At 41.1% G+C, this 22,601-nt stretch overlaps 1 protein-coding gene across 3 annotated transcripts in view; it reads left to right on the forward strand.

Annotated features, from left to right (window-relative positions):
- Positions 1 to 20,052, forward strand: part of NMT2 (N-myristoyltransferase 2) — a 67,071-nt gene extending 47,019 nt beyond the window's left edge. For 2 of the 3 annotated variants that reach the window (XM_059404256.1, XM_059404257.1), the window contains 4 exons: positions 7,470 to 7,640; positions 17,507 to 17,674; positions 19,295 to 19,432; positions 19,616 to 20,052. In XM_059404256.1, the coding sequence (XP_059260239.1) occupies positions 7,470 to 7,640; positions 17,507 to 17,674; positions 19,295 to 19,432; positions 19,616 to 19,636 (498 nt within the window). In that variant the 3' untranslated portion in view covers positions 19,637 to 20,052. Of the gene's footprint in view, positions 1 to 7,469; positions 7,641 to 17,506; positions 17,675 to 19,294; positions 19,433 to 19,615 lie in introns of those variants that run through there. The other variant, XM_059404259.1, reaches the window with a different exon arrangement.
- Positions 20,053 to 22,601: the final 2,549 nt, after the last annotated feature.

Raw genomic sequence — 22,601 nt, forward strand, 5'->3', positions numbered from 1 at the left:
GAGAGATTGAGAGAGAAAGCATGAGTGGAGGGGAGAGCAGAGAGAGTGCAAAGCCAGACTCCCCGCTGAGCAGGGAGCCTGACTTGGGATTCCATCCCAGGCCCTTGAGATTGTGACCGAAGTTGAAGGTAAATGCTTAACCAAATGAGCCACCCAGGTGCCCCCTCAAAAAAAAAATCTTCTTAAGCTAGCGAGTTCCCAACATGCTAAGTTATCTCTTAGTAGAGGAAAAGTTACATGTGCTTTTGCCTTTAAGACTTGGATGGTGTGTTAGTTATCTGTCACTGTTGTGACAGATTACCACAAATTTAGCAGTTTAAAACACGAATTTATTATCTCCTAGGTTCTGTGGGTTGGAATCAAAGCCCAGCTTTTCTGGGGCCTCTGCCCCAGGGTCTCTTACGAAGTTGCCATCAAGGTATCCCCTGGGGCTGGGTCTCATCTGAACACTTGACTGGAGGTGTGTTCACCTCCAACTCACAGGGGTGTTAGCAGGCCTGAATTTTTGCTGGCATTTGGACTGAGAGCTTTAATTCCTTGCTGGCTGTTGACCTGAGGCCTCCATCAGTTCTTCGCCAAGTCAGAGTCCCCATAGGGTAGCAGCTGTGACAACATAGCGGCTTGCTCCATCAGACCCAGTGAGGAAGTGAGTCTACAGAGATAGTCAGCTAGCAAGGTAGAAGTTAGAACCTCACGTAATCAGTGCTTGCAAGTGACATCCAGTCACTGTTGCTCTATATGTCACTGGTTAGAAGCAAGTCCTGGCTTCCACCCATACTCAGGAGGAGCACAAGGGTTTAAGCACCAGGAGGGGGCATCACCAGGGGGCCATCTTAGAATTTGTCTGCCACAGATGGGATCTTCCATTCGAAGTTTTGATTTTGCCAGAACTGTTCTTTCTCTTGGGCTGGTTAGAAGGTAGTTCTGTGACTACTTTAACTTGATTTGAGGGATTCCCGTGGAATGTCTCCATGTTCATCTCAAACACGGGGATGCCTTCCCTGCAGTGGCCTTTCTCCTTGTGGTGGACTCCTCTTCTTTTTGTCTTTCGGCCAATAGTGTGTTTACTGAGTTCATGTGAATAGCTATGTGAACTGATGTATTTTTTTCTAACGACGGACAGGAAACAACTGATTCTGACCTTGGGCAGAATTTCATGAGGAGAAAAGGGGAGGTGAGGAAACCAGATGTGGGAGATACCAGGACCATCATTCTGGAACTTTGTAACCTGGCAAAAGGCTAGGCCTCTTCCTTCCTTCAGTCTTACTGTCCTAGCAGACGGTGGGGCTCAGACTAATGAACCCACTGCCTCTGAGGCCAAGGAGGGAGAGGAAACCTAGACCAGAAAGAAAGGAAAATAAAAAATCCAGGCAACATGACAGAGGCGGGTCCACAGGACCAGGGGAGCCAGCCCCTCATGCTGGAGTGACAGAAGGGAAGGTAGGCATGTGGAGAGGTGGACATGGAAGACATTCAGAACAGTCACACTAGCAATGTGACATTGCATACTGACTGGCCAGGATTATTCTGAAGCCAGGGGCAAGACCTAGAGTGACCTAAGGGGTACAGAGTCGTATAGAGGCACAGGACACAGCTACAGTGAAACACTCCCCCTGCAGGCCTTTCTGTTCTCAGCAGCCTCTTTGCCAGCGGTTATAAAGACCATGCCATCCAGGAGTGGACATTAAAAACTTCAGGTGTGCCGATTTTTTCCACTAGGGGCTAATGCTGTTCTCCTGTGGTCTCCCCGGTTCAGTTTCTTGAGCCTGAAGCTGTCCAGCTTGTGTGTAAGGAAAGCTCCCACTTCCATGTAGACTGCCTAAAATGAGATGAAGGAGGAGTTTTAATACTCGTCATTGGTTTATTCGGGGTGATCAGACTTTGAGCTGCTGAGAGTCTCTTGACTTTTGTTCCTCATCCTTTATGTTTTTACACAAAAATCAATCAACCAGGTAACAGAATTAACAAGTTGGTAATAAATCACGGATCCGGCATTGGGAGTGCCCCCCTACACCCCCAGCCCTGACCCAGTAAAGTAAAGTTTACAAAGTGCTCTCAGGTGTGTGTATGTATTCATGTTATTCTTAAACAGCCTTTCGAAGCTGGTGTGTCCTGTCTGCATTTTGCAGATGAAGAGATTGGGGCTTATGCAGTTTGACACTTAGGTACAGGCCTGTCACTAATAAGTGGGGGACTTGATACATGCCCCAGATGTCAGGTTTCACCGTTAGATCCCTTTGCTCCTGCCATCACCTCTCGCATACCTCCGGGGACAGCGTGGCCTGGTCCCACCAGGTGTCTCGCCATGCAGAGGTGAGCACAAGAAAGCATGATTGTCAGGGTCCAAATAGTGCTCGTTGGCATGCTTTTAAGTCCTGGGGAAGGAGAGAAAAATGAAGAGTGAAATAATGTAGAAGAGAGGGTAGAAGAGTTGAGAGTACAGATATTAGGAAATCGGAAGGCACTCACTGAGCCACCTGGGAGTGTGCCCTTTGAGTTAGAAGCTGGACAGTGCAGGGGCTCCTGGCCAGCTCAATCGGTAGAGCTTGAAACTCTTGATCTCAGGGCTGTGGGTTCAAGCCCCATGATGGGTGTAGAGATTACTTAAAAATAAAATCGTTAAAAAAACAAAAAACAAAACTGGACAACAGCTTCCCCACACAGGGGCCCAGTTGTGTGATTTAAGAACATTTTTGTACCCTTCAGAGTAAGGAAGAAGAGCCTTCTGCATACAGCTTTTGCTCTCTGGATCAGTCTTATCTTCTGATCCTTTTTCTGCTTACAGTACCTGCTTTAGGTCTTGCTTGTGGACTTCTGAATATAGTTAACATCATTATGGCCACCGTTGTGCTAGACAGTGGACATCCGTAGTCTCAGCTATGATTCAGGACAGTCCTAGGAGGGCAAGGCATTCTCCCCATTTCACGGAAGAGACCTGTGAAATTGGTCTGTACAGAATCGTCATCTTCTAGTTAGGAGAGAACCACCCAGAGCCCACGCCCCCAGCCTCTGCTATCTGCCATGCTAAGGTCTTCCCAAGAGTAATGCCTTTCCTTACCTTGTGAGCATCAGTTTGTTTTCATTTGCTGTTAAGCATTTTTTTTCTTTTTCTTTTTTTTTTTTTTTTTGAGATTTTATTTATTTATTTGAGAGATAGTATGAACAGGGAGGGGAGGGAGATAGAGAAGCAGACTCCAGACTGAGCAGAGAGCCCTACATGAGGCTCTATCCCAGGACCCTGGGATCCTGACCAGAGCTGAAGGTAGACACTTAACTGACTGAGCCCCCCAGGTGCTCCACTTCTGAGCGTTTCCTTCCTTCCTTTTAAAGATTTTATTTATTCATTTATGAGAGACACAGAGAGAGAGAGGCAGAGGGAAAAAAGCAGGTTCCCACTCTCCCACTTAGCAGGGAGCCTGATATGGGACTCGATCCCAGAACCCTGGGATCATGACCTGAGCTGAAAGCAGATCCTTAACCAACTGAACCACCCAGGCGCCCCACTTCTGAGCATTTTCAAACAAAGTTGGAATTTTTTTTTTTTTTTTTTTTTTGTCAGTGGTCTTAAAGTTGAAGGAATTTAAAGCAGGCAAACAGCCAGAGTCACATTAATTGCTTGGTGTCCTTCCGTGGTGTGGCAAGAAGGACGTGCTAGTGAAGACATGCTAAGACACACAGAGTTCTTCCTACAGTGAGTTGCAGTAGATGCTTTTTTTTAGTGATTAGCGTCCTGCTGCTGCTTTTTAATCAAATCCCCATAATCACTGCTTACATCTCTGCTCTGGAATCTTGGCTCTGAGACAGTTTACACCACATAGTTTGACAGAGAACAACGGGGCTTCTGTTTTTTAATAGACCTCTGAGCCTTTTTTCCTGTATGCACTGATAAGCAGATTTTACACATATTCCGATGTACAGAGAGTCCCAACAAGTCATGCCTGCTAGCTGGACCCTGGGAGAGTGAGTCTGCCCAAGATAATAGAGTTTGCGTGTGAAATATGAGGCTTTCCCAGTCACTTGAAATGTCTTTTTGTTTTTTTGGAATTCTCTGGAAACCACCTTTCTTTTTTGGGTTATGCCAAAACTTAGCTTTTTTTTTTTTTTTAAATTTAGGCTTAACATTTTCCCCACCTCTTTCTGAAGACCACAGCTGTAAATGAAGGGTTTATTTTATATTTTCAAATGTATTTCCTGCTTCTGTAGATTTTTTTTTTGGAGAATGTGTTACTTCACGATATTAAAAAGAAGCACATTTAGGCCCTGAAGAGACATGGCCATTGTGAGTTGGCAAAAGTAAATATTCTCCTGTTTTCTGGGATTTTGGCTTTTTTTTTTTTTCCCCTGTAGCTGATACAGTCTGATGTTCTTCTTTTTTTTTTTTTTTAAAAAAAAAAAAAAAAAAAAAAAGCTTCTGTAAAAAAGCACTTCAAGGGCTTATAAATTGCCCAGCGCATATACTTTCTCTCTCCCTGTTCACCCAAACATAATGTTTCACAGAGTTTTCTGTCTCCCACTTCCAACTACCCATCATTCTGACTTTTGGAGACCTGACACAGCAGTTCTCAGAGTTGGTCCTGGGACCCCTGAGCAGTCACGAGTTTAGCCCAATCCAGGGGATGGGGACCTGTGACATCAACACTATTTTTATAATAACAGTGAGGCAGAAAATGCATTTTTCACTTAATTACCCTATAGGTGTACTGTGGCATCTACCAGAGGCATTAAGGAATGTGTGCTTGGGCGTCTTTTGGATTTAAAGTTTTCTCAGTTTTAATTTCTAGCATGATAGGTGCAGGTGGATATAAACCACACACGTAGAACTCACTGGGCCTACTCCGTGTTGAAGAGGGTAAAGGGGCGGGTCGGGGGGCGCCTGGGCGGCTCAGTTGGTTAAGCGAATGCCTTTGGAGTCCCAGGATTGAGTCCCACCTCAGGCTCCCTGCTTGGCAGGGCGTCTGCTTCTCCCTCTGACCCTCCCCCATCTCATGCTCTCTCTCTCTTTCTCTCAAATAAATAAATAAAATCTTAAAAAAGTAAAGGGGTCTCAGACAAAAATATTTGGGAACTGCTGCTTTAAGGGTGTCTGTTGGGCAAAAGATGTTGATTTTAGTGGAATAAATTTTGTGGAATAAATACTCAGGAGAATATTGCTGAAGAGGAATGTTTTGGTCTAGAAAGACGTCAGCAAGCTTGTTCTTCCTTTCTGAATGTCCACCTCACAGACGTGCTGTCCTGTTGCTTTCACTAAAGACTCTAATTGCTTGATATCATTATTCTTGAACTAGTAACAGAAGAAAAAGCAGTTTACTATTGAAAAGGGCTACTTAAGACTTTATTGAGGTCATCCTTTTGGCAGAAAATCATCTTTGTAAATGACTTTTTAAATACATTATTTCTTTATATGTAGTTTGGTTTTTCCTATTAGCATTTAGAAATGTATGTTTATTACATTTTCTAGTATTTGGAAATCACATAGGTTCCATCTTGCCATGAATCTCCAGTATAGAAGTGCTAACAAACACTAAAATTGGCCCAGGGAAACGAAAAAAAGAATTTTTGCCTGGCTCTCACGTAAGTGCCAGGCCCAAGATTTGTCATCTTTGCAGAGCTGAGAGTGACTTTTTTCCATGCATGCAGTCTTCACCTTACCTTACTGTATAAATGTGGTTTGAAACATAGGAACTCATTCATTCATTCATTCATTCATTCATTTGGCTGTTATTACCATTCTTGCTTGAAGGATGGAAGCCAGGGCATGGAGATTTCTCTTGCTTTGGCTTGGTGATCCACAAAAAGTCTAAAAGTACGAGTTCTCCATTAAATGTTAAGGGCTTACATTCTCTCGATGTGGACTTAGTAAACGATATTTTGGCTGCATTATTACATCTTTAGAGATTACATGAGCCATAATAGGATGGCGCATTGTAAGGACATTTGGGTCTGTAAATACAAAGAACAGATCTCTCAGCACCCCTCCCAGTCCCCCGGTCAGTGATTGGTCAGCATTCCTTGTCACAAACCCCAAGAGACCTCAGCACAGCCACTAAGGTGGATCAGAGCCAGCACACAGGATGAAACGTGTATACCACCTTGGGCTTCTGCTATGCTATGTGTCTGGGGATGTGCGGGAGCTGTCATAATCTATTTTTAAAGGCTGTATTTAATTTTAAAGTATTTAAAAATAACTTAGAAAAGGTGGAGTAGAAGTATTTATATACAGGCTACTTACCACTTAAAATGTATCCACTGGGGGCGCCTGGGTGGCTCAGTGGGTTAAGCCGCTGCCTTCGGCTCAGGTCATGATCTCAGGGTCCTGGGATCGAGTCCCGCATCGGGCTCTCTGCTCGGCGGGAGCCCGCTTCCTCCTCTCTCTCTCTGCCTGCCTCTCCGTCTACTTGTGATCTCTCTCTGTCAAATAAATAAAATCTTTAAAAAAAAAAAAAAATGTATCCACTGTTTCTAGGAAAAAAACAAGCTAACTGGAAAGATGAAATGGGATTGCTGAGTTTTTAGTATTTTTTTTTTAAGATTTTATTCATTTCTCTGAGAGAGAGATCGATCCTTGCTGAGCCAGCCTGACGTGGGGCTCAATCCCAGGACTCAGGGATCGTGACCTGAGCTGAAAGCAGACGCTTCATGGACTGAGCTGCCCAGGAGCCCCGAGGTTTTAGTATTTTGTACAACAAGCACTTGTGGTGGGTTTTTCTCACTTCTTAGCTCAAGTGTCCTGGTGTCTGGGCAGTTCCTAGGGAGCTAGGTGATGTCTGGAGCTTCTGAGCACACAGTGGAACAAATCCAAATGAGGACCTGGCCTAAACATGAGGTTAATTCTGTTCCTAATAGAACACTATAGAAATCGTGATGATCCAGAATGATGAATTCGAATGCCTGTTCTAATCACCTTATTTAATCAAAAGATAACCTGGGAAGTCAGGGCGGGTACTTGGCCGCTTGGCTGTTAAAATGGTTGCCCTTCCCCTTCTGACCAGTATGATTTACTTTTTTTTCCATTTTTGTTGCTCACAGGAACAAAATAGCTTACAGCCTCTTTACAGTCCATTGATTAAAATAAGTTTCTGAGCTGTCTTCACCTGAATTCTCTGCCTGTCAGACAGGACATTTGTAAGACACATCCTTCCAGAACACATGCACCCGTGGGGTGGTTGTTAACATGCTAGGCTTTGGCCCATGGATTGGGGTCCCCCTGGCTTTGATTGGGCAGCACTAACCCCATACCCGGCCCACGGATAGAAGGCACAACACGTTGTCAATGCGTCTCCTGACTCGGTGCTTCCGTGTGTAGACAGATCACCAGGGAATCTGGGCAAACTGCAGATTCGGACTTGGCAGGTCTGAGGGGGAGCTAGGATTGGGCAGTTCTGACAAGCCCCCAGGTGGTGCTGATGCACGTGGCGTTCGTTCTCCTTATACTTCAGTTGCCGGCTTTGTTTTGTTTTCACTGCAACAAGGCTACCAAGACATCAGGCCTGAGACCGATGGAACCCAGAGATATCCGGGCCGTGCGAGACTTGACCAACACTTACCTGAAGCAGTTTCATCTCGCCCCGGTGATGGATGAAGAGGAAGTGGCTCACTGGTTCCTCCCGCAGGAGCACATTATTGACACGTTTGTAGTGGAGGTAAACATAAGGTGATAAGACAATACAGACAGGTGTGGAAACACCACACAGCTGAGTCTGTTTTCTGGAAGGGCCGAAGAGTGCCCCCTTCTCTCCTCTTTCTCCATGACACACTGCTTCCAAACCAGATTTCTGTTCCTCCTGATAGAACCAGAATTTCTTCTTACAGTTTCCGTTCCTGGATAAGAAGAGCACATTTTTGCTAGTGATTAATGGGAAATCAGGATATGTTTCTCTTGGTACCTGTTTGAGTAATTGCTTTATTCAGTTTGAAAAAGTTGATTTAAATGGCCTTTTCTGAAGTAGATAGATACTTTCCAAAGTTTAATACCCCTGGGTTTTGCAAAACTGGTTTGAACTGAATTGTTTTTGGTTGAGATGGCATCACTCAGCCACTTAACCCTTGTTCAAGGGAAGAAACGAAAAGTAATAGTCTAGATTTTCTGATTCTTAACTGAATGAATTTAACCTAGTGCTTTTTAACCCTTTTCCTAGAAGGAAAAAACAACAACAAAAAAAAGCTTGAACTTTGTTGTTCAAATGATGTTTCGCATAGAGGCTCTTTCAGTTGAAGTGGGATTGGGTTCAGAAGTTGAGATTTAAGCTGGTATGTACCTGGAGGAAAGAGTGTGGAGTCCACATAGAGGTCCCAACAGCAGTCCATTTACCATTCAGGTGTGAGCACTGACTGGTGTTCACTTTCAGTGTCTTTTTTCAACACTGTCGGGCATTGGTCCAGAGGTAGGATGGCAGCCAAGATAGGGTAGAAATGGTAGAAACAGGGTGAATTCAAAGGGCATTTCTGGAGAACAGCTGAGCAGTCTTTGTTTTTAAGCTCTTATTTCTAGAACAATGCTAGAGTGCACACCTTTAAGCACAATCTTTTTTTTTCTTTAATTTACATTCAGTTAATTAACGTATAGTGTATTACTAGTTTCAGAGATAGAGGTCATTGATTCATCAGTTGCATATAATACCCAGTGCTCATTACATCACGTGCCCTCCTTAATGCCCATCACCCGGTTAGTTACCCCATGGCCCCACCCCACTCCCTTCTAGCAACCCTCGGTTTGTTTCCTGTGATTAAGAGTCTGTTATGGTTTGTCTCCCTCTCTGGTTTTGTCCTGCTTCATTTTTCCCTCTCTCCCCACTGTGGTCCTGTTTTGTTTCTTAAATTCCACATATGAGTAAGATCATATGATAATTGTCTTTTTCTGATTGACTTATTTCACTTAGCATAATACCCTCTAGTTCCATCCATGTTGTTGCAAATGGCAAGATTTCGTGTTTTCTTGATGGCTGTGTAATATTCCGTTGTGTGTGTATGTGTCACATCTTTTTTATCCATTTATCTACTGATGGACATCTGGGCTCTTACCATAGTTTGGCTATTGTGGACATTGCTGCTGTAAACACTGAGGTGCACGTGCCTCTTTGGATCATACATCTGTATCTTTGGGGTGAATACCCAGTAGTGCAATTCCTGGGTCATAAGGTAGCTCTATTATCAACTTTTTGAGGAACCTCCATACTGTTTTCCAGAGTGGCTGCACCAGCTTACATTTCCACCAAGAGTGTAAGAGGGTTTCCCTTTCTCTGCATCCTTACCAACAACTGTCATTTCCTGACCTGTTAATTTCAGGGATTCTGACTGGTGGGAGGTGCTGTCATTATAGTTCTGATTCGTATTTCCTGGTATCAAGTGATGTGGAGCACTTTCCTGTGTCTGTAGGCCATTTGTACGTCTTCAGAGAAATGTCTGTTCATGTCTTCTGCCCATTTCCTGACTGGATTATTTGTTCTTTGGGTGTTGAGTTTGAGAAGTTCTTTATAGAATATGGATACTAGCCCTTTATCTGATAAGACATTTACCCATATTCTCTCCCATTCTGTCAGGAGATTTGTCGACTGTTTCCTTTGTCATGCAGAAGTTTAGGCATAAATCTTTATGCCCTTGTGGTTAGTTTCTCTAGGACAGCAGTTTTCAAAGTTTTTGATTTCAGGACTCTTTCAGTCCCTGAAGAATTATTGAGAACCCCAAAGAGCTTTTATTTTTGTGGATTATATTTACAGATACTTACTACATTGAAATCGAAACAAAAATTTTAATATTATTATTTTATAAATCAGATAGAGAAAGCCAGTTACTGTACAATCTCACATGTATGTACAATCCAAAAACATCCAAAACTCACAGATGCAGAGAACAGATTGGTGGTTGCCAGAGGTGAAGGGTGGGTGAAATGGTTGCAAAGGGTCAGAAGGTACAAGTTCCCAGTTATAAATTAAGTAAGTCATGGGCGTGTAATGTATAGCATGGTGACTACAGTTAAGACTGTGTCGCATATTTGAAAGTTGCTGAAAGAGCAGACCTTAAAAGTTCTTATCACAAGAAAATAAATTGTTAACTACATGTGGTGATTTTAACAAAATGGATTATAACTAAACTTACTGTGGTCATCATTTTGTGATATATACAAATATTGAATCATTATCTTGTACAGTTGAAAGTAGTATAATGTTATATGTCAGGTGTATCTTAGTTTAGTTTTAAAAAGGAATAAATAGTTGAAAATATATATATTATTTTAATAACAGTAAGAAACATGTTACCTAAATAACATATTTTTTATGAGGAATAACTGTTTTCCAAAGCAATGGAATTAAGAGTGGTATGTTTTATATTTTTGCAAATCTCTTTAATGTCTGATTTACCAGAAGACAGCTGGGCTTGCGTATCTACTTCTGCATTTATTGTGATAAATTATTTTGGCTGAGGTATGTGGGAAAAAAAATCCTTCACATGAAGTATTGAAGATATGGAAAAGAATGAATATTTTAGTAGACTATTCAGATTGTTTTGAAAATTCTCTACTTGAAAGCATATTAATGAACTTTCCATACTCTAATTAAAATCCTTTGGTCTGTCTTCTCCTTTGATCATTCCTTTACCAGTGTATGAATTTGTAACATCATATACTGATCATTTGGGAAATACCAGTTCACTGCGTTAAAAAAGATCTTCCAAATTTTAATAGTTTGTTAATAACATTGTCACCAGAAAAGCATATAATATAGTTTATGTTAGAGGATATAGGTTTTTCCAGACTTAAAGTTGCACCCTGAATGCCCAGATTTTATCCCTGGCAACAAATCCCACCAATATTCTCCTTGACGTGACAGGATCACATCATTGATTTTTGAAGTTGGGCCAAATCCCCAGGTCGCAATGACCATAATTTGTTAGTCCTCCTTTAAAGTGATGTTCCATGAAAAAAGTGGCAGTTCAGCTCACAGCTCCGTGGCCTCTGGGCTTCTCTTTGAGACAATAAACTCCTGGAAAATGAGAGCTTTTCCTAGACAAATAAAAGGACTGTCCTTTTAGTCGGCCACAGAAGTGCTTTGTGTGTGCTCCCTCCTGGGCTGGGAAAAGGAGGAGCTGTTAAGGGTGGCAGTTAATACAGTTAATCATTCTTACTCAAGGACACGCTTAAGTTAAGAAAACTTTTTTTTTTTTTTTTTTTTAACTTGAGGGTGTGGTGGTGATGAGTAACAAACCCCCCAGCATGGTTTGGTGCTGCTCCATGTTCCGTGCTGAGGCCTGGATGGCGGTGCCGCCATCACTCCTGCCTTCTTGGTGCCCATGTCCACAGAGTGAACAAGGCAGATGATTTCGTGGCACTGTTAGGAAAATCGTTTTGATTCCTCAGACTCCTGGAAGGGTCTTGGATACCCTCCAGGGGTTCACAGACCATGGTTTTTTTTTTTTGTTTTGTTTTGGTTTGTTTTTTAAAAGATTTTATTTATTTGACAGACAGAAATCACAAGTAGTCAGAGAGGCAAACAGAGAGAGGAGGAAGCAAGTTCCCTGCTGAGCAGAGAGCCCGACACGCGGCTCTATCCCAGAACTCTGGGATCATGACCTGAGCCAAAGGCAGAGGCTTGAACCCACTGAGCCACCCAGGTGCCCCACGTTTTGAGAACTGCTGCCCCTCGGGTACATACTCAGAGGTCTAGCTCCATGGTCCTACAGCTCACCCTCCTATCTCTTAGTAGCATAGGAGAGGTCCTGTTTCCACAGATCCTCACTCACATTTGGTTATTACCAGACTTTAAATGTAGGCCAGTCTGATGGGTGTCAACTGATACCTTGTTTTTCATTCATCTGTTCTTACAACTACTGAATTTGAACATCTCATAAATTTGTTAGCCATTTGCATGCTGGTCATATACTTTGCCTCTTTTTCTTTTTAAGTATAATCTTCTTGGTTTCTAAAGGTTTTTCCATATTAGTGGAAATATGTGGAATTCCATTAGTGGAATACTAATATTTGTATTGGGCTCTACTTCTGGGTTCTCTCTTCTGTTCCATTGATCTCTGGTGTCCCCCACCAACACCACACTGTCTTTATTACTATAGTTCTGTATAAGTCTTGATAGGTAGAGTGATTCCTCCCCCTTCATTGTTTTTGTCAAGATTGTTTTAATCTCTTTCACCTTTCCATATAAATTTTAGAATAAGCTTGTTTTTGCCTATGAAGTACCTTGCTGGGATTCTGATAAGAATGACATTAAATCTGTAGCTTATTTTGGGGAGAATTCACGAGTCTTCCAGTCCATGAACATGGTATGTCTCTATTTATTTAGATCTTTTGAATTTTATCAGCATTTAATAACTTTCAGCATCCAGATCTTACAGATGTTTTCTTAAGTGTATACCTTACATACTCGATTTTCACTAGAGGAATTATAAATAGTATTACATCTTTAATTTTGGTTTCTGCACGTTCACCGTCAGTGGATAGAAGTGCAGTTTCTTTTTCTGTGTTGATCTTGTATCCTGCATCCTTGCTGAAATCACTTGTTAGGTCCAGGAGTTTATATGTAGATTTCTTGGGATTTCTACATAGGCAGTCATGTCATCTGCAAATAGGGACAGTTTTATGTCTTTCCTTCCCATCAGCATGCCTTTTATTTCTTCTTCTTGCCTTATTGCAGGAGCAAAATCTTCCCATACTTCGGTTGAATAAGAGTGGTAAAGGTCAACAGCCTTGTTACTGATATTAGTGGAAAAGCATTTAGTCTTCTACCATGAGGTATGATATTAGCTGGAAGATTTTTGTAGATGCTTCTTACCAATTTGACGTAATTTCCCTTATTCCTTTTTTTTTTTTAAGATTATTTATTTATTTATTTGACAGAGATCACAAGTAGGCAGAGAGAGAGAGGCAGGGAAACAGGCTCCCCACTGAGCAGAGAGCCCAGTGCGGGGCTTGATTCCAGGACCCAGAGATAATGAGATCATGACCTGAGCTGAAGGCAGAGGCTCAACCCACTGAGCCACCCAGGTGCCCCAATTTCCCCTATTCCTAACTTGGTGAGTTCTTATCATGAATGGGTGTTGGATTTTGTCCATTGCTTTTTCTGCTTCAGTTGATAGCAATCATGTGATTTTTCTTCTTTGGTCTGTTGATCTGATATATTACATTGGTTGATTTTCAAATCACTTGGCATTCCTAGAAAAAAACCCACTTGGTTGTGGTGTATAATTTTTTTATATTCATTGTTGGATTTGGATTGCTGATATTTTGTTGAGTGTTGGTTGAATTCATCAGAGATACTGGTCTGCAGTTTCTTCTTCTTTTTTAATACTGCTTTTGTCTGGTTTTGGTATCAAGATAATACCAGCCTCAAAAGTGAGTTGGGAAGTGTTCCCTCCCCTTTTTTCTAGAAGAGATTCTATAGACTTGGTGATAATACTTCTTAAATGTTTGCTAGAATTCTCCATTTGACACCATCTGACCTTAGAGAATTCTTTTTTGTTAAAGTTCCACTTCTTTAATGGTACAGGACTGTTCAAACGATCTGTTTTATCTTGATTACATTTTAATAGGCTGTGGCTTTTTGAGGAATTGCTCCATTTCTTCTAGATTGTCAAATTTATAAAAGTTGCTTAATTACTCTCTCGTCCTTTTACTGGCCAAAGGATGTATAGTGATAATGCTTATTTCATTCCTAACATTGACAATTTGTATCTTTTTTCTTTTTATGTTTATTGGTCTTGCTAGTGTTGTATCAAATCAATTTTAATTGAATTTTCCCCCCAAAGAACAAAGCTTTTGTTTTATTGATTTTCTCTCTTTTCAGTGTTACTAATTTCTGATCTTAACGTTTATTATTTCCTTCCTTCTGCTTGCTTTGTGCTTCTTTTGGTCTTCCTTTTCTTGTCCCTTGAGGGAAGATTTAGATTATTGAGACCCTTCCCTGTTACAGTTTAAGCATGTAGTTCTCTAAATGTTCCTCCCAGTACTGCTCTGGCTTCATTCTACACGTTTTGGTATGTCATTTTTTCATTTTCATTTGGTTCTATGTATGTATGTATGTATGTATTTCTAAAGATTTTATTTGAGAGAGAGAGAGTGCACACAAGCAGGGGGGAGAGGCAGAGGGAGAGGGAGAAGCAGACTCCCTGCTGAGCAGGGAGACAGATGTGGGGCTCAATCCCAGGACCCCGAGATCATGACCTAAGCTGAAGGCAGACACTTAACAGACTAAGCCACCCAGCTGCCCCTGTATTTTTTAAAATTTCTTTTGAAACTTCCTCTTTGAGCCTTGGATTATTTAGAATTCTGTTGTTCAACTTTGACTTTTCAGAGATTTCCTATTGATTTCTGGTTTCGTTCCATTATGATTGGAGAAGACACTCTCTATGATTTCAGCTCTTTCAAGGTGTTGAGGGTTATTTTAGGCACAAATGGTGAATGCATGTGAAATGTATATTCCGCTCTTTTTAGGTGGAGTGTTCCATGTATGTCATTTAGATCCTATTTTGTTCAGATTTTCTACCTCCTTGGTGATTTTCTTTCTAGAAGCCTGTCAGTTGATGAGAGGGTGTGAAAGTCCCAATTATTACCTGTTTGTCCTTCAGCCTCTATCAGGTGTTTTTGTTGTATTTTGAGGGTGCTCTTTGGTACTTAATACATTTAGGACCTTTATGTCTTCTCAGGGGATCCACCTGACCAGCATGTAATACCCCTCTTTGTCTCTAATAATTTTCTTTGCCGTGGACTCGACTCTATTGGATACAAATACAGTCACTCCTGCTGTTTTAAAGATTTATTTTTTTGAGAGAAAGAGAGAACATGCAGAGTGGGGAAAGGGAGAGAGAAACTTAAGCAGACTCAGCCCTGAGCGCAGGGCCCAGCACAGGGCTTGATCTCACAACCCTGAGATCACAACCTGAGCCAAAACCAAGAGTCGGAGATGCTTAACCAGCAGGCACTTGGTCATTCCTGCTACTTTAAGATGAAAGTAGTGCATGGTATGACTCTTACAGCCATTTTACTTTACCTTATCTACGTCATTGAACTGAAGGTTTCTTATAAACAGCATGTAGTTGAACCGTGTTTCTTTATCCACTCTTCCAGTCTTTCCTTTGATTGGTGTATTTAGGCCATTGATACTTGATCATCACTGATAGGCTAGAGCTTAAGTCTGCCATCTTGTTACCTGTTTCTTATTTGTTTTCTCTGGTTTTTATTCCTCTTGCTCCTCTCTCCTTGCCTTCCTGGAGGTTACTTGAATATTTATGCAATTATGGTGCATTTGAATGTGTTTGTGTTGGTATGATGGTTGGTATGATGGTTGCTCTGAGTATTCCTACATATAGGAATGTGTGACTTACACAGTCGACTGGTATTATCAACATTTTACCACGTCAAGTGATCTACTTCCATCAGATCCCCTTCTCTTCTTGACTTTTTAAATACTGTCTTGAGTATCAGATGGTGATACAACTTGTGTTTCAAGTTGTAGATTTAGAAAACGCAGGAGGAGAAGCATAGTTTACAGCACGTACCAAGATTTCTGCTCTGTTGTTCTTTCTCCTGATGCTCTGAGATTCCTTCTGTTACTACTGCATTTCTGCTTGGAGAATCTCCTTTTGCCAGTCTTAAAAGCATGTCTGCTAGCAACAAAGTTTTTTAGTTTTCGTTTGTCTGAGAGTGTCCTTATTTCTCCTTCATTCCTGAAGGATAATTTCACCAGATGCAGAATTCATGGCTGATTGTTCTTTTCTTTCAGCACTTCAAAATGTTGTGCCCATGGGAGGTGCCTGGGGGGCACAGTTGGTTAAAGTTCCATTCAGGTCATGATCTCAGGGTTGAGATTGAGCCCCCCGTGGGGCTCCATACTCAGCGTGGAGTGTGCTTGATATTCTCTCCCTCCTCCTCTGTTCCTCCCCTGACTCCTGTGCACTTGTGCGTTCTCTCTCTCAAATGAATAAATAAACAAGTTTTTTAAAAATATGCCACTGGGTCACCTGGGTGCCTCAGTCAGTTTAAGTGTCTGGCTCTTGATCTCACCTGGGGTTTGGATCCTGAGTTCAAGCCCCACACTGGGCTCCACACTGGGCATGCAGCCTACTTTAAAAAAAAAAAGTGTTCCACTGCCTTCTGGCCTCTGTGGTTTCATTTCAAAAATCCACTGTCTTTTGAATTGGTATTCTCCTGTAGGTAATGCCTTTACTCTGTGACTACTTTTAAGGCTTTTGTCTGTAGTTCTCAGAAGTTTAATTAGGATGCATCCTGGAGTGTATTTCTTTGGGTTTTTCCTGTCAAGGTTCACTCAGCTTCTTGATTCTGTTGTGTATGTTTTGCCAAATCTGGGAAGCTTTCACCCCTTATTTCGTCTGCTGTCCCACGTTTCTCTTTCTCTTCTGGGACAACAGTGATAGAAACGCCCCATCTTGTGTTAACTGTCCCACTGGTCCCTGAGACTTAATTCATTTTTTTTTTCAGTCTGTTTTCTCTCTTTTGTTCAGACTGGGTAAATTCGACTGAATTCTTCCAAGGGCAATGATTTCTGTCCTCTGTCATCTCTACTCCACCTCTGAGCCCATCCAGCGAGTTTTGTTTTTCAGTTTCGATTTTTTGAGTTGAAAATCCTTACTGAAGCTGAAAGTTGAGGTCTGTAATTCATCACGAATACTAAGCTGCTAATATAGAGGCATAGAGAATCACTTCAGCAAAATGTCTTTAATTTCTTAGTGTCTGCAAAAGGGCTTCGTAAATCAGAAGCATTGAAAAACCAGATAATGCACCCATATGGCATCTTCTTTCTTGCTGAAATACCAGCAAGACCATGCCTGTGGTGTAGGCTCTCCAGCTATGTGACTCAGGCATAGCATAGTTCGAGCTGTGTGCCAGCCGCCTAGGCCACCGCAGCTCATTATTAAAGCAGCGCCAACAGTGCTGGCTCGTTTCTTGTATTGAAAGGTATCCCAGTGATGATGAAACCAAGACCATCATTTGTGTCCCTTTTGATTTTTGGTAGCTTCAGATTCACAGGTGTGTGTTCGGCTGTGGTACTGATGCCTTTCACAAGTTTCCCCAAACAGCTTCCAGAGTATCCAGCTTCACTTTATGCTGACATAATTCTTGCTTTGTGCCAAGAAGGTGTTAGTATAATACAGTATCTTTGAGTTGGCAAAGGCAGCCTTCTGATCCCTGGAGCTTTTATTTCTGCAAAAACAATGAATGCACTTTTGATCCCTCTTCCCTAGGTCTAGGGAGACTCACGAGTCAAGCTTGGGGAAACGTTTCCTTTCAGACCATTCTGCTTTTAGGAACATTCTGCAAACAGCCAGCTAGCTCTGGGCTGAGAAAGGTACAACTCCCTGCTCTTCTCGGGCTCTACCTGGCCCACCGTCAGGGACCCCAAACAGAATTGCTGAGACAGACGTAGTGGGAGTTGTTGCTTTTTGTTCTAACAGTTAAGGTATGTGTCAAAAGTCAGCAAGTGAGCTTAAATGCGTGGATGCATTGTGTTCAGGGAGGTATTTACCTGACATCACCTTTGTCCTTCAGAACTCCAGTGGTAAACTAACTGACTTCCTGAGCTTCTACACACTCCCCTCCACAGTCACGCACCACCCTGCGCACAAGAGCCTCAAGGCTGCCTACTCCTTCTACAACATTCACACGGAGACGCCCCTGCTGGACCTCATGAGCGATGCACTCATTATAGCCAAATTGGTAAGCGGCTCCCTCCCTTTGTGTCTTGTGTGTTTCTCCAAATATGTGTCTCAGAGTATATAAAACCTCTTACAAGAGGGGTGCCTGGGTGGCTCGGTTGGTTGGGCATCTGTCTTCAGTTCAGGTCGTGATCTCAAGATCTTGGGATTGAGCCCTACATCGGGCTCCCTGTGCAGTGGGAAGTCTGCTTCTCCTTCCCCTCTGTTCCCCACCTGTGTTCTCTCTCTCCCTCTCTCTCAAATAAACTTAAAAAAATAATAATAATAAAATAAATGAAACCTCTTACTAGAGTTCCTTTTGCACCAGTACAATTCATTTGAGATACTTGTTACTGTTGACCATCTGACAAAAGAAAGAGTTTTGATAAGAGTTTCTTTTAAAACTTCAGAGGCTTTTTGCATCATTGATTCTGTTGCAGCTTAGCCAAAAAGATATTTTGTGCAAATTAGAAACTCCTAACCCTTATGGAAGAATGCATAAAACCCCGTAATACAAGGAATATAGGGAAAATACATGGTACCTTTTTAGAAGGGACATACATGTTAGTATTGTGGTGCATAATCAGCAGCAGGAACCTTTTTTGAACTCAACTAAATAGTCTCTGAATTTTAAAATTAAAGGAATTTTATTTTTATAATTAAGGAGTTTAGTATTAAAAAGAAAGGCATTTGAAATGAATTTGAATTGGTATTCAAAATGTGCTGTACTATATTTGCAATATTTTTCTATTTCTTAAGTGTGGTAGTTAGGGTAGTTTTAAAATTCTTGCTACAAATAAACATTTTCTTTCCCAAAAAGAAGTTGAAATTAGCTGACACTAATTTCAGTGTAATTACTGGACATAAGAAAATACTATTCATGAGAAATTAGGAATAACACGTCAAAAGTGTTGTCTTTGATAAGCTGAAAATATTTTTCTAACATAGTACTCTTGCATCTCAAAATCAACATTATCCTATGATTCTTTGATCCTATTGCTCTTTTTCAACTACTTCCCCCACAAAAATGGCCAGTAATAAATTATTTAAGGTAAAACCCCTGAGAAATAGAAATTTCTACCAAATTTGGATAGTATTTTTACCTAACGTTTTTAAGAAATACAATTTTTACTACTAAAATTTTACTACATTTATTTCCCAGCATTAGCCCCAGACAAGGACATGTTTAAAGTCTTTAAAGACTCAGTCAGAACTTCGAAAGGCCCCTAACAGCTCTGGAGATGGAGCCATCTGGGCAAATGTTCCTTCTAAAAATATCCTCAGACAGGTTTGAACTGAGTTCTTAACCTACACATAGAGTGTAGATATTATACCTTGTTTTTAATGTGTATTTGAAGGGCCCCTGGGGGCTCAGTGGCTTACGCCTTTGCCTTCAGCTCAGATCACAATCTCAGGGGCCTGGGGTGAGCCCCACGTCAGGCTCTTTGCTCAGCAGGGAGCCTGCTTCCCCCCTCCCTCTGCGCTCTCTCTCTGCCTGTCAAATAAATAAATAATATTTTTAAAAAATAAATGTATATTCGAGCTGCTAGTAGAGAAATAAAGTGTTACACTGATGTACATAATAGAGAAAACACTCTAGTCCTTTGATATGTAAAATTTGAAATCCTTTTTACATTGGCAGAAAGGATTTGATGTATTCAATGCACTAGATTTGATGGAAAATAAGACCTTCTTGGAAAAACTCAAATTTGGCATAGGAGATGGCAATTTGCAGTATTACCTGTACAACTGGAGATGTCCAGGAACAGAGTCTGAAAAGGTAAGTGCAGGGGCTACACCCTCTATAAACTTAATAAATGTACTTAGAAAATCCCATACTTGCTGCCCTTAGGACTGTTAAGGTGTTTTTTAGTAGCATTTAAAAAATACAGAGCTATTGTACTGTAGTTCATTTTTTTCTCGCTTACCTGTTCTTACTATTCTGTTTCTTCCCTCCTTTTAGGTTGGACTAGTATTACAATAGCTGGATATTTCTATTTCTAGAACTCTGACATCATCATTTGTTAATATTCTATTTAATGATTCCTGGAACTGCCATTCCAAAGAAGAATAAAAGCACAACTTAAATGAAATCGATGTAGTCGGTAACAATCAGAAAAGATGAAAAAAAAAAACCCATATGTGACCAATAGTACATATTTCTAGCTAGAATGTTAACATTCTTTTTTCTCACTGTTTACCCATTTGTAGGAGGGATGAAAGGGCACAGAGAGCACATTCCTCTAATTTTCAGACTTTGGGCTGTCTCTTTGATGAAGAGAAGGTATTTTTCCACTCTGTAGAAAAGGGACTGTTTTTCTATGAACTGAAGAGAAGTCACAGAATTGTGTAAGAACATCTTGGCTATTGTGTGGAGATAAACTGCAGCATTTCTATTTATTAAGTGTTGGTTTGTTTGTCCATATAACAGAATGAAGGACCCATGTGGAAAACATGAGCCTCCGTCCCCTTACACGGAATCACGGGGAGCTTTTAGGGAATGAGCACTTCCGTAACTCAGTGACGAGTGGGTGCATGTTGACGTATAGAGGGAGATAAAAATGTACCGGGGACTAGGAGGTACATTTATTTCTCCAGAAGCAGAGTTGCCAAATAAACAAACACACACATCTGTACTTTGATCTCCAGCAGATCAGTGGATTGGTTCAAAAGCAAATCAAAAGCAGAGTTTTGTGCAAACATTGTTGAGAGTCTACACCTGTGACTGTGTAGACTTCGCTGCCACCACATAAACTCGTGTCTCCTCAGAGGCAGCAAGCAAGGTCAGGCAAAGAAAATAAAAGCTCTAGTGTCAAAAGAAATGCTCAGTGGAATTTATTAGTGCTGCCAGGACTTGAATGTTTTTATTACTTATTGCAGAATTGCACATACTCCTTTATGCTGACTTTAATTTATCATGAAAGCTGTCATGCTAATGTAAAATGTCTTATATGTAAATAAGTATTCATAATTTTGTTACTGATGGTGTTTTTATCTAGAATTTGGAAACCCGGTTTTCGCAGTGTACATATATGTGTATATATTGCCCGTAGTCCAAGGGGGAAGAATATGCCAAATGAGGCCACGGAGAACTGGCCTTGACTCCTATTACACAGAATAGATCCTTCTTCCTGCCTTTACTGTACCAGTGCCTAGGCTCTTCAGTCCAGAAAAATTTAATTTTAGATAACATGACAGCCTTTCCTTTATGTTCTGAGTCGTCAAATGAAACCGGTCGTATCTCACATCAGATAGGAGCTAGCGAACGATGGCCCATGAGCGAAGAATGGTTTTACATTTTTGAATGGTGGTTTGCGGGGGGTACGGGGAGGGGAGAATCAAAGGAATGACATTTTGTGACGTGAAAAATGTAGGACATTCAAATTTCAGCATCCATAACATTTTATTGGAACACAGTCACACTCACTTGCTTCTGTCTCCTGTGGCTGCTGCATGCTACAAGGGCAGAGTTGAGTCATTCTGACGGAACTGTACGGTTCACAAGGCTGAAACATTTACCTTCTGGCCCTTTACGGGGGGGGGGGGGGGATTTGTTGACCCTGATTTACACTAGAGCTGAAAACCACTCTATACACCTTCCTACCATCATCCTAAAGACAAACCCGCAGCTGTGACTACCACTAGAGGGCATTCGGGGACTACACAGTAGCGCGTAATTCAGACAGCAGCGTTTATACCTCCCTGAAGATCCAGAGACTTCTCATATCAGACGGTTCGGACTCCACTGCATTACCATTCTTTCTTAAAAGAAGGAAGGTAGCTTTGAAAGCAAAACTGAACCAATCCACCAAAACACCAAGAATTAAGTAAATGGGAGTTTCATCTGGAGTCAAGGCTCTAGTGGGGAATTGTGTTCCACTCATTTTTAAGGCACAATCTTGATGATGTAGGTTTTCAGATGATTGCAGAACTGCCAGTCAGTATATCACAAGCTCACCTTGTGATAAAACTGTGGCACTTTTTTTGTTTACAGAATTCAGATGCTTTTGCTCATTTTTAAATACAGCAATTAATAGCATATTTTCCTCTTTATATGGGCCTCATCATAATTTAGAGAGATTACCTGTGAACATTTCAAAATTGAAAAATGATAAAACTGCTTGTGTTTATAGTTATTAGGATTAAATTTCACTGCAATATACAGTGTCTTACAGATTGAAAAAAGCGTCCTTCATCTTTGTCAACAGTGGAAATGCTCTATTCCATGAGATATCTTTCCCTCCCCTCCCCCCCCTTTTCAGCCAGGATGGCATTTAGTAAAATTTAAATGAACAGAGGTGGCATAATCCAAGAGTCAGCCAGAATTTAGGCTGAAAGTAGACTTTAGCAGTCCAGTACCTTCCTAAATAACAAAAGGACCTTTTCCAAACACATACTGCAAATAGCAGACACTTTAACCCACACATAGAGGATTGATTACACTCCATTCCCTAACATGAAGAACCCCAGTCATTGCACAAACCCATCTCTGAGACCTCAAGCTCCTCATTTTATTTTTTAATTCTACATTTGACCTAATTATCAGCATACTTTTTACCATGTTAAATTTCCAAGGAAATAAGTTACCCATGTTAAGGGATGAATTTCAACCGTTCAGAATACCACTATCTGGCTTTTTCCTATAAACATTAAGCTCATACATATGCCTACCTATGAAGTCAAGTCAACAGGAAATAAAAAAAAAAAATTTTTTTTTTCTGATGTTTCTGAAGACAATTGCTTGGTGTTTAGTATCTTTCTTTTAAAACCGATCGATCTCCAGTCCAGTTTCATCTGCATTACTAACTAGAACCTGTTTACTGTGGCTCATTTTCCAAGTTTGATAGAAAGATGTCAAGTGTTGTAGGATACAGAATTTCTTGCTTACAAGCATTGTACTGGCCTTTTAAAAAGTGAATTTATACAAGCATGGACATTAGTTTCAATAA

The sequence above is a fragment of the Mustela nigripes genome, chromosome 6 (assembly GCF_022355385.1).
Source record: "Mustela nigripes isolate SB6536 chromosome 6, MUSNIG.SB6536, whole genome shotgun sequence".
Classification (NCBI taxonomy): Eukaryota; Metazoa; Chordata; class Mammalia; order Carnivora; family Mustelidae; genus Mustela; species Mustela nigripes.